General features: G+C 39.1%; 1 protein-coding gene across 1 annotated transcript in view; it reads left to right on the forward strand.

Moving 5' to 3' along the window:
- AKR1D1 (aldo-keto reductase family 1 member D1) overlaps window positions 1-12,310 on the forward strand; it is a 50,649-nt gene that overhangs the window by 32,580 nt on the left and 5,759 nt on the right. Inside the window, exons 6-7 of the mRNA NM_001192358.1 lie at window positions 6,721-6,830; window positions 8,945-9,110. Coding sequence (NP_001179287.1) covers window positions 6,721-6,830; window positions 8,945-9,110 — 276 coding nt within the window. The remainder of the gene's footprint in view (window positions 1-6,720; window positions 6,831-8,944; window positions 9,111-12,310) is intronic.

The following is a 12,310-nucleotide window of genomic DNA, read 5'->3' on the forward strand; positions in this document are numbered from 1 at the left end:
AGATGACATAAACGGGTGGAGATATAGTCCATGTTCTTGGGTAGGAAGAATCAATATTGTGAAAATGAGTATACTATCAAGTGCAATCTACAGATTCAATGCGATCCCTATCAAATTGCCAATAGCATTTTTCAGAGAACTAGAATAAAAAAATTCACAATTCATGTGGAAACACAAAAGACCCCGAATAGCCAAAGTAGTCTTGAGAAAGAATAATGGAGCTGGAGGAATCAACCTTCCTGATTTCAGATTATACTACAAAGCTACAGTCATCAAGACAGTATGGTACAGACACAAAAACAGAAATATAGACCAATGGAACAAGATAGAAAGCCCAGAAATAAGCCAACACACCTATGGGTACCTTATTTTTTTACAAAGGAGGCAAAAATATACAATGGGGAAACAATGTACAAAAACAGCCTCTTCAATAAGTGGTGCTGGGAAAACTGGACAGCTACATGTAAAAGAATGAAATTAGGAACACTTCTCAACACCATACACAAAGATAAACTCAACATGGACTGAAGACCTAAATATAAGACCAGAAACTATAAAGCTCTTAGAGGAAAACATAGGCAGAACATTGGAGGACATAAATCAAAGCAAGATCCTCTATGACCCATATCCTAGAGTAATGGAAATAAAAACAAAAGTAAACAAGTGGAATCTGATTAAACTTAAAAGCTTTTGCACAGCAAAGGAAACTATAAGCAAGGTGAAAAGACAATGCACAGAATGGAAGAAAATAATAGCAAATGAAACAACTGACAAAGGATGAATTTTCAAAATATACAAGCAGTTCATACACAACTCAATACTAGAAAAACAAATAACCTAATCAAAAAGTGGGGGAAAGACCTAAACATACATTTCTCCAAAGAAGACATACAGATGGCTAACAAACCCATGAAAAGATGCTCAACATCGATCATTATTAGAGAAATGCAAATCAAAACTACAAGAGCTATCAACTGCCACCAGTCAGAATGGCCATCATCAAGAAGTCTACAAACAATAAATGCTGGAGAGGGTGTGGAGAAAAGGGAATGCTCTTGCACTATTGGTGGGAATGTAAATTGATATAGCCACTATGGAAGATGGTATGGAGAATCTTTAAAAAATTAGGAATAAAACCACCATATGACCCAACAATCTCACTCCAAGGCATATATCCTGAGGAAACCAAAATTGAAAAAGATACGTGTACCCCAGTGTTCATTGCAGCACTGTTTACAATAGCTAGAACATGGAAGCAACCTAGATGTCCATTGACAGATGAATGGATAAGGAAGTTGTGGTACATATACACAATGGAATATTAGCCATAAAAAAGAATGCATTTGAGTCAGTTCTAAAGAGGTGGATGAACCTAGAGCCTATTATACAGAGTGAAGTGAGTCAAAAAAGAGAAAGATAAATATCATATACTAATGCATATATACAGAAACTAGAAAGATGGTACCAAAGAATTTATTTGCAGGGCAGCAATAGAGAAACAGACATAGAGAACAGACTTACAGACACAGGAAGAGGGAAGGAGAGGGTGAGATGTATGGAGAGAGTAACATGGAAACTTACATTACCATATGTAAAATAGATAGCCAATGAGAATTTGCTGTATGATTCAGGAAACTCAAACAGGGGCTCTGTATCAATCTGGAGGTGTGGGATGGGGAAGAAGATGGGAGAGAGTTTCAACAGGGAGGGGATATATGTATACCTATGCCTGATTCATGTTAAGGTTTGACAGAAAACAACAAAATTCTATAAAGCAATTGTCCTTCAATTAAAAAATTATTTTTTTAAGTATTCTTGCTGAAAATTAATTGCTTGAGAACTGAAAAAAATATATAATAGTAAGAGGAGGTCATATCCATATGAGTTAAAAACCTAAAAAATATCAATGAAAAAAATCAATGAGAAAAAATACTATGGCTCAAAAGAAATGAACAGAAATTCACAGGTGACAATTTGCAAGACTGGTAAACATATGAAAAATGTTTAGCTGCACTAGTAATTACAGAAATTTAAATTTAAGTGAAATTTTGTATTATGTATCAAATTCACAAAGTTTTTGTTTTATTTTTTAGTATTATGTTCCATGTAAGCAAGTGATGGAATACTGGTAAACTGATTCAACTTTACTGAAAAGAAATTTTGCAAGAAGTAGCAGGAGCCTTAAAAAATGTTCAGTTTTCAAGTTCTAGGAATCTATCCCTGTGTGTCGGGGGGGGGCGGGGGGGGGGCGGGAATCAGAACACCCATGTGTCTGTTTATCACAGCACTGTTTATCATGGCAAAAAAAAAAAAAAAGGAAACAACATAAATAAGAAAAATTCAGGGAATGTTTAAATAAATTTTAGAACATTCGTAATACGTAAGCTCTCAACAAAAGATGTTGTTGAATCACTTTTGAGGAAAAGAGACATGGCCATGATACTAAGTGGAAAGACCAGGATGCAAAATGTATCACAGTATGAAGGTGATTATATTATTTAAAAAGTACAAATATTGGAAAGAAATATATTCAAATGCTAACTGTGGCTATCTCTGGCTGTGAATTTTACAAGTAAATTCTGTTCTCCTCTTTATACTTTTCTGTATTTTCAAGTCTTCTGCAGTGAGTGTATATTACTCTTATAATCACAACAAAATACTATAATCTACTTTATTAAATGGGGAAATGATATCCTCTTCCCTCTACTTCATAAAACCTTGAGAAGCTGCACTGAAAAATGTTCTTGAATATGGTAAATATTCACATGTTGGGATGATGGTGGACTTGTTGGTTGAATTCATTGTTTTTAGAAACTCAAAATAGTTCATAACAAAAATGAATTATCACCTACATCATGACAGTAACCCACAGCTAAATAGAAGTCTTGCCATATTTAGAAGTAGCACTGTCAAACTGACACTTCAGCTAGTGCTGACCTGAAGCTGTCAGGAACAGAGAGCAACAAACTTTGTCTCCCTCACTGATCTCAATCCAATCCTTTATTTCTAACCAATCCCCTCTGCAGCATATACTTCCTGCATCCCTAAGAACAATATTTTGTTATAAAAATGTTGAAATGACAAGCAGCTTTCTTCTTACAAATGCACGGAGACAGGTGGTGACTTTTGACCTGAGAATGGAAAAGAATGAAAATTTGACAGTGTGTTTCCTCATGCCAAGCAGGAAATACATTGATCTGTCAGCATGAGACTGTTGATTAACTTCACAAATGTTTCCTGAAAGAGAAGCAAGGTGTGTAGGAAGATCATGCTGCTGCTGCTACTGCTGCTAAGTCGCTTCAGTCGTGTCTGACTCTATGCGACCCCATAGACGGCAGCCCACCAGGCTCCCCCATCCCTGGGATTCTCCTGGCAAGAACACCGGAGTGGGTTAGGAAGATCATAGCCTGAACCTATTCATGTGTTCTGTGCTGTTTGAATATGTCAAATATTAGCACAGAACATATGAATAGAGCTGGCACAAATCAGAATGCAGGTCCCCTGGCCCCCAGCATCAACCTGTGCCCTGGTAGAACTGTCTCTTCTCCAGAGATACAAAATGAGCAGCTTTCAACCCAGGAATACAATGTGCATAATGCAGGCCTTGGGCTTCCCAGATGGCTCAGTGGTAAAGAATCTTCCTATCAATGCAGAGCTATAGGAGACACGAGTTTGATCCCTGGGTTGGGAAGACCCCTTAGAGAAGGAATCTTCTCTAAGAAGATTAAGAGAAATGGCAATGCACTCCAGTATTCTTGCCTGGAAAACTCCATAGACAGAGGAGCCTGATGGGCTATAGTCCATGGGGACAGAGTGGACACATTTCATATACAAGGGATACATATCCGAAGGTCTTGCATAATTCAAAATTAACATATTTCATAACTAACTTTCCCGATACTGTTATTGTTGAGTGGCTGAGTTGCCTCCAACTCTTTTGAGACCCCAAGGACTGTAGCCTGCCAGGCTCCTCTATCCATGGGATTATCCCAGCAAGAATACTGGAATCTGTTGCTATTTCCTGCTCCAGAGAATTTTCCCACCAGTCCAAATCTAACATAAAGTTTGCAAATATTTGTACTTTTCATTGACTTCATGAACAAACTGACACAAAATATAAGCTCACTCAGTACTCATTCTCAGAGCCTGAGCAATCCAAGTTTCCTTAGTACTCACTGTGGCATTCATCTGGAGTAACATCCCTCTGGGCTCTGCCCCTGGCTTAGACAGTCTGAAAGTCTTCCTAGGGTCAAGCAGTGCTCTCCCAGTCCAATTCAAAGAGAACTGTGGATCTCTCTCAAGCGGTTTCATTTCATACACAGTTCCAAAACATAACTCTAGGAACAAAGGAAAGAAGGGAGGTAAGGAAGGATGGAGGGAAGGAAGGGAGAAAGGAAGTAGTAAGGAAAATTTCCAAATTCTTCCATTTTTCCTGATCTTATTCACTGTGCCTAAGTCACAAATGTCCTGACACAGAAATTAATAAATATTTGTTGAGTGTCTTCCACAATGAAGAGAAAATTCAGTGCAGTTTTTCATGGAAAGACAGAAGAGGTTGGGGTTAATTAATGAAAGGACTTTTGCTATTTTCCTTCATGGATTCTGTCCAGCTTCTTATCTTTACCTTGCAAGATTCTGATATCTATCTAAAACTACAGAATTTCCAAAGACTGTTGTAAATACATATGCTATATACACATGTGAATATACTTATTTAGGCCAAAGACAGGTAACAGGACTCCAACCTGATTAGAAAGGAGTCTCTATGGGGAAAACTAAATGTGTTTGGAACAATCAGGCAGGGATGAAATTAAGGAATTCATACTTAGTCTTTGAGCAATGGAGTGACATGATTTAAAATGTGTTTGGAAACATTAGTGTGACAATAAGATGAAAAATGGGAAAGATATTAAAGGGGGAGAGTGATGCTAGGAGTGGAAGAGGATAAGGGAAGGAAACAGACCACCCTTCATATCCCTGGGTGCAAATATGGAGGACCCACTGTAGTACACCATTTCACAGAATGGACTTGAGCATCTGAGGATTTTGGTGTTTGCTGAGGGGTGTTCTGGAACCAATCCTACATAGATACCTAGGGTCTACTGTACTATGGACACTATGTGTCACTTTTTAGAATGAAAAAATGTTCCCAAAGAGTGTCTTAGGGAAAAGGAGAGGTCAAGATAATGAGGGGGCAAACTCAACATTAGTAAAAACCAAGGTCATGCAATCCAATCCCATCACTTCCTGACAAATAGAAGGGTAAAAATTTGAAGCAGTTTTCTTGGGCTCCAAAGTCACTGTGGACAGTGACTACAGCCATGAAATTAAAAGAAGCTTCCTTCTTGAAGAGAAAGTTATGATAAACTTAGATAGCATATTTAAAAGCAGAGACATCTCTACTAATAAAGATCTGTATAGTCAAAGCTATGGTTTTTCCAGTAGTTGTGTATGGATGTGAGAGTTGGACCATAAAGATGGCAAGTGCCAAAGAATTGATTATTTTGAATTGTGGTGCTGGAGAAGATTCTTGAGAGTCCTGACAACAGCAAAGAGATCAAACCAGCCAATCCTAGAGGAAATCAACCCTGAATAGTCATTGGAAGGACTGATGCTGAAGATGAAAGTCCAATACTTTGGCTACCCAATGGGAAGAGCTGACTCATTGGAAAAGACCCTGATTCTGGGAAAGATTAAGAGCAGGAGGAGAAGAGTGCAACAGAGGATGAGATGGTTAGACAGCATCACTGATTCAATGGACATGAATTTGAGCAAACTCTGGGAGATAGTGAAGGACAGGGAAGCTTGGCATGCTGCAGTCCATGGGGTCTGCACAAAGAGTTGGACACAACTTAGTGACTGAACAACAACAAAGGGGAAAGAGAAGAAATAGGAGAAACTGATAGGGAGTAAAAAAAAAAGGTTGTCAAATTAGATAAAGGAAAAAAGACTCACCTCTAAGACCTCTGGTTTACCTTTCTACTTTATCAATAGCATTTTAACTTGTCAAGTATTTAATATTCCAGGTAGTGAAAATCATAATTATATACTTAAAATTTTTAATTAAGCCTTGGTTGATTTTAATTAAAAAGAAAAGAAATTAATAGGTCAAAAGCTACCATAGTGTTTAAGAAGAAGCTTAGAGAAGAACTTTTGTTGACACAAGTGTTTTTAGTGCAGGAATGTTGTCAATAAGATACAGGAAATGAAAGTAGGTCTACATTTAGTGCTGTAAAGAACTCTCCACCAAGAAGACAAAATGCATCTCTAAATTTACTTTATACACACTCTACTCTTGTGAAAATATTCTTAAATGATAGTGAGGGATAGAGGGCTTTTGCAACATGTCACTTCTATTTACCAAAACTGTAATGTGAACTTGAGACTATGTGTCTGTTATGGAAAATTGTATTTGCTAGAATATTTACTATAAGGAACCAAGTCCATTCACTTATAGCTTTAAAGAATGATAGCTGTAAAAATTGAATTTGTTTCCCAGTTATTTTAGGATTAACCCATAGATAGTGACCTCACTAATCTTGTCTTCCTTCACCTCACTCATATATAAACAATGTAAACTTCTTTTTTGGGAAAAATATTTAAGATTTGCCTCACTATCCATACTACTTTGCAACCGATTTTGTTGAATTATTAAAATCTATATAAAATTGCATTCATCCACAAGTCCTTAATTTTGTGCTCTGCTCTCCAACCACATAGGTTGAGTGCCATCCATATTTCACCCAGCCAAAACTCTTGAAATTTTGCCAACAACATGACATTGTCATTGTTGCATACAGCCCTTTGGGAACCTGTAGAAATCCATCCTGGTAAGTTGTTGTGGTCCTTTAACGGACCGGAACCTGGTGGTCCGGAGTCGATGATAAGAAAGGAAAAGAGAGAGAGAAAGAGGCTGATATTCCTTGGTTTATGCAGAAAACCAATAAAGCCCTTTGACACAGGGCTTGCGTCACTCACGAAGGCACCTGACACCCTCTCGAGTGGGGTGAAGGCACAGTGCGCCTTCTCAAGAGGGTCTTAGAAGCCTGGGCAGGAGAATGAGCATGATGCATCTCTGCACTCCAAAGGATTAGCCTGAGAGAGACAGAGAGAGAAAGCAAGACACGGGGACCAAAGCTCTGATGGAACAAAGGTGTTTTAATCAACATGGTGTGGGCATATACACTGTCTTACAAGGTAATTATTCTCAACAAAGATAAAGATTAAAATTCCAGACTTACAAAACATAGGCAATCCACATTAAAGAGAGAGAGAGAGAGTTGTAAACAATCACTTTCACTGTATGGTTCATAAGAAGGAAGAGGGTACTTATCACCGTATTGAAAAACTAACAAAGGAAATGCCTGGATTCCTCAGCCCCAGGAGAGGATTGCCTCTCCTCTTAATAAGGAACAGAGGATTCCTGACAGATCCAAAACAGTACACAGGAAGCCTCCTGTTAAATGCTTCCTGACAGTAAGTAATGCAGTCTGTCTCCTCAGTAAGTATATTTCCTTTGGAGTAATAGGCTAATGTAAATTGCTTGACTGAAATGACTATTCATCTGTGTGATCTTAAGGAAGTAACAATCTCTTGAAGTCATTCTTCACATATACAAATTACAGCTAACAAAACCTTCCTCATTGAAGTGTAATAATCACTTAGACTCTACCTATGAAATTGCCTACCAGTACCTTGATTATTACCTGCCAGCGTAATATTCAGCCATATTCTGAAATTTTTGAATTTTTTGAATCTCTGTATTCAGTGGCAATACTTCTACTATGATCTCTTCCACAGACTTAAGTAGGAAAATTTCCACTCTGATTTTAAGAGTTGTGCCTCTGCTTCTCCTTCAGTTTTCTTGCCTTTCCCTGTGTGCCTACTTCCAACTCCATTCTCTCTATAAGATCCACCAAAGAAATATTAGTATTAGTTACCCTCTGGAAGAGTGGGATACCCAGGTGGTGCTAGTAATAAAGAACTGCCTGCCAATGCAGAAGATGCATGAGATGTGGATTCAGTCCTTGGGTCAGGAAGATCCCCTGGAGGAGGAAATGGCAACCTACTTCAGTATTCCTGCCTGGGAAATTCCATGGACAGAGGAGCCTGGTAGGCTACAGTCTAAGGGGCCTCAAAAAGTTGAACATGACTGAGCACTCTGGAAGAGGCAGGTCTATGAATCTGCCTGTCTTGATCTTCCCATACTAAGCACTAGTCTTCTGAATACTCTGCATTCAGAGAACTTGGTTACAGATGACCTGAGTGTTTTGGATAGGTTACCAGGTGAAGGTGGGGGGATTGTCAGAGGAGGAGGGTGATTGGTTAACCACGGGTTCTCATTCAGTTCAGTTCAATTCAGTCATTCAGTTGTGTCTGACTCTTTGCGACCCCATGAACCGCAGCATGCCAGGCCTCCCTGTCCATCACCAACTCCCGGAGTCCACCCAAACTCACGTCCATTGAGTCAGTGATGCCATCTCATCCTCTGTTGTCTCCTTCTCCTCCTGCCTTCAGTCATTCCCAACATCAGGATCTTTTAAAATGAGTCAACTCTTCGCATCAGGTGGCCAAAGTATTGGAGTTTCAGCTTCAACATCAGTCCTTCCAGTGAACACCCACGACTGATCTCCTTTAGCATGGACTGGTTGGATCTCCTTGCAGTCCAAGGGACTCTCAAGAGTCTTCTCCAACACCCCATTTTGAAAGCATCAATTCTTCTGCACTCAGCTTTCTTTATAGTCCAACTCTCACATCCATACATGACTACTAGAAAAACCATAGTCTTAACTAGATGGATCTTTGTTGACAAAGTGATGTCTCTGCTTTTTAATATGCTGTCTAGGTTGGTCATAACTTTCCTTCCAAGGAGTAAGCATCTTTTAATTTCATTACTCAGCCTAAATATGATACATGTCTTGAATTCTTTTTTTTTTTTTTTAAGGGTGAATGTCTCTTCCCCACCTTTGCTAAAGGATCCATTTCTAAATGCACTGGGGAAAAAGTACAATAAAACAGCAGCTCAAGTTGTTCTGCGTTTCAACATCCAGCGAGGAGTGGTTGTCATTCCTAAAAGCTTTAACCCTGAAAGGATCAAAGAAAACTTTCAAGTAAGAGAATTGCTTCTGGAAGTGTAAAAACCAGTGTTTTGTATTGTTTTGTTTTTTTTTTAAAGATAATTTTCTGTTCAGATCAATAAGAAAGCTGCAATGACTTCATATGTTATTTTATACTAACTCCTCAATCCATTCCACCCATGTCTGGATTTAATTTTAGCTGAAATTGTAATAGTTCCTAGTAACTCAGGGATTGCTTTGCTGCTTCTATGCAGTCTAGCTCCTTTATTTCTTGTTTCCTTACCTATTGACTCTGGACACAACCTTCTCCCTTCTCTGCCAGCACAGCAGGAATAGAAGGTATAAACTTTGAAATTCATAGTAGTCAACTTTCCACCTTCTTAATAGCTCTAGAAAAAATTGGGGACAAATTTGAAAATTATTGAAGATGATCATTTAGACATTATGAATGCCAGTTCAGTTCAGTTCAGACTCTGTTGTGTCTGACTCTTTGCAACCCCATGAACCACAGCACGCCAGGCCTCCCTGTCCATCACCAACTCATGGAGTCCACCCAAACCCATGTCCATTGAGTCGGTGTTGCCATCCAACCATCTCATCCTCTGTTGTCCCCTTCTCCTCATGTCCTCAATCTTTCCCAGCATCAGGGTCTTTTCAAAGGAGTCAGCTCTTCCCATAAGGTGGCCGAAGTATTGGAGTTTTAGCTTCAACATCAGTCCTTCCAATGAACACCCAGGACTGATCTCCTTTAACATGGACTGGTTGGATCTCCTTGCAGTCCAAGGGACTCTCAAGAGTCTTCTCCAACACCACAGTTCAAAAGCATTCATTCTTTAGCACTCAGCTTTCTTTATAGTCCAACTCTCACATCCATACATGACCACTGGAAAAACCATAGCATTGACTAGACAGATCTTTGTTGACAAAGTGATGTCTCTGCTTTTTAATATGCTGTCTAGGTTGGTCATAACTTTCCTTCCAAGGAGTAAGTGTCTTTTAATTTCAAGGCTGAAATCACCATCTGCAGTGATTCTGGAGCCCAGAAAAATAAAGTCAGCCACTGTTTCCCCATATATTTGCCATGACGTGATGGGACCAATGCCATGATCTTAGTTTTCTGAATGTTGAGCTTTAAGCCAACTTTTTCACTCTCCTCTTTCACTTTCATCAAGAGGCCTTTTAGTTCGTCTTTACTTTCTGTCATAAGGGTGGTGTCATCTGCATATCTGAGGTTATTGATATCTGTCCCAACAATTTTGATTCCAGCTTGTGCTTCCTCCAGCCCAGCATTTCTCATGATGTACTCTGCATATAAGTTAAATAAGCAGGGTGACAATATACAGCCTTGACATACTCCTTTTCCGATTTGGAACCAGTCTGTTGTTCCATGTCCAGTTCTAACTGTTGCTTCTTAACCTGTGTACAGATATCTCAGGAGGCAGGTAGGATAGTCTGGCATTCCCATCTCTTTCAGAATTTTCCACAGTTTATTGTGATCCACACAGTCGGAGGCTTTGGCATAGTCAATAAAGCAGAAATAGATGTTTTTCTGGAACTCTCTTGCTTTTTCGATGATCCAGCAGATGTTGGCAATTTGATCTCTGGTTCCTCTGCCTTTTCTTTTCTTTTTTTTTTAAATATTTGTCATAGTTATTTTTTTATTGAAGTATAATTGATTTACAGTGTTGTGTTAGTTACTGCTATACAGGAAAGTGATTCAGTTATATATACACTCTATTTTATTTTTTTATTATTATTTTTTAAATTTTATTTTATTTTTAAACTTTACAATATTGTATTAGTTTTGCCAAATATCGAAATGAATCTGCCACAGGTATACCCACGTTCCCCATCCTGAACCCTCCTCCCTCCTCCCGCCCCTACCCTCCCTCTGGGTCGTCCCAGTGCACCAGCCCCAAGCATCCAGTACCGTGCATCGAACCTGGACTGGCGACTCGTTTCATACATGATATTATACATGTTTCAATGCTATTCTCCCAAATCTCCCCACCCTCTCCCTCTCCCACAGAGTCCATAAGACTGATCTATACATTGGTGTCTCTTTTGCAGTCTCGTACACAGGGTTATTGTTACCATCTTTCTAAATTCCATATACATGCGTTAGTATACTGTATTGGTGTTTTTCTTTCTGGCTTACTTCACCTCTGCCTTTTCTAAAACCAGCTTGAACATCTGGAAGTTCACGGTTCACATATTGCTGAAGCCTGGCTTGGAGAATTTTGAGCATTACTTTACTAGCGTTTGTGATGAGTGCAATTGTGCGGTAGTTTGAGCATTCTTTGGCATTGCCTTTCTTTGGGATTGGAATGAACACTGACCTTTTCCAGTCCTGTAGCCACTGCTGAGTTTTCCAAATTTGCTGGCATATTGAGTGCAGCACTTTCACAGCATCATCTTTCAGGATTTGAAATAGCTCAACTGGAATTCCATCACCTCCACTAGCTTTGTTCATGGTGATGTTTCCCAAGGCCCACTTGACTTCACATTCCAGGATGTCTGGCTCTAGGTGAGTGATCACACCATCGTGATTATCTGGGTCATGAAGATCTTTTTTGTACAGTTCTTCTGGGTATTCTTGCCACCTCTTCTTAATATCTTCTGCTTCTGTTAGGTCCCTATCATTTCTGTCCTTTATTGAGCCCATCTTTGCATGAAATGTTCCCTTGGTATTTCTTATTTTCTTGAAGAGATCTCTAGTCTTTCCCATTCTATTGTTTTCCTCTATTTCTTTGCACTGATCGCTGAGGAAGGCTTTCTCATCTCTCCTTACTATTCTTTGGAATTCTGCATTCAGATGCTTATATCTTTCCTTTTCTCCTTTGCTTTTCACTTCTCTTCTTTTCACAGCTATTTGTAAGGCCTCCTCAGACAGCCATTTTGCTTTTTTGCATTTCTTTTTCTTGGGGATGGTCTTGATTCCTATCTCCCGTACAATGTCACGAACCTCTGTCCATAGTTCACCAGGCACTCTATCAGATCTAGTCCCTTAAATCTATTTCTCACTTCCACTGTATAGTTATAAGGGATTTGATTTAGGTCATACCTGAATGATCTAGTGGTTTTCCGCACTTTCTTCAATATAAGTCTGAATTTGGCAAGAAGGAGTTCATGATCTGAGCCACAGTCAGCTCCCGGTCTTGTTTTTGCTAACTGTATAGAGCTTCTTCATCCTTGGCTGCAAAGAATATAATCAATCTGATTTTGGTGTTGAC

The sequence above is a fragment of the Bos taurus genome, chromosome 4, assembly GCF_002263795.3.
Source record: "Bos taurus isolate L1 Dominette 01449 registration number 42190680 breed Hereford chromosome 4, ARS-UCD2.0, whole genome shotgun sequence".
In the NCBI taxonomy this organism is placed as follows: domain Eukaryota; kingdom Metazoa; phylum Chordata; class Mammalia; order Artiodactyla; family Bovidae; genus Bos; species Bos taurus.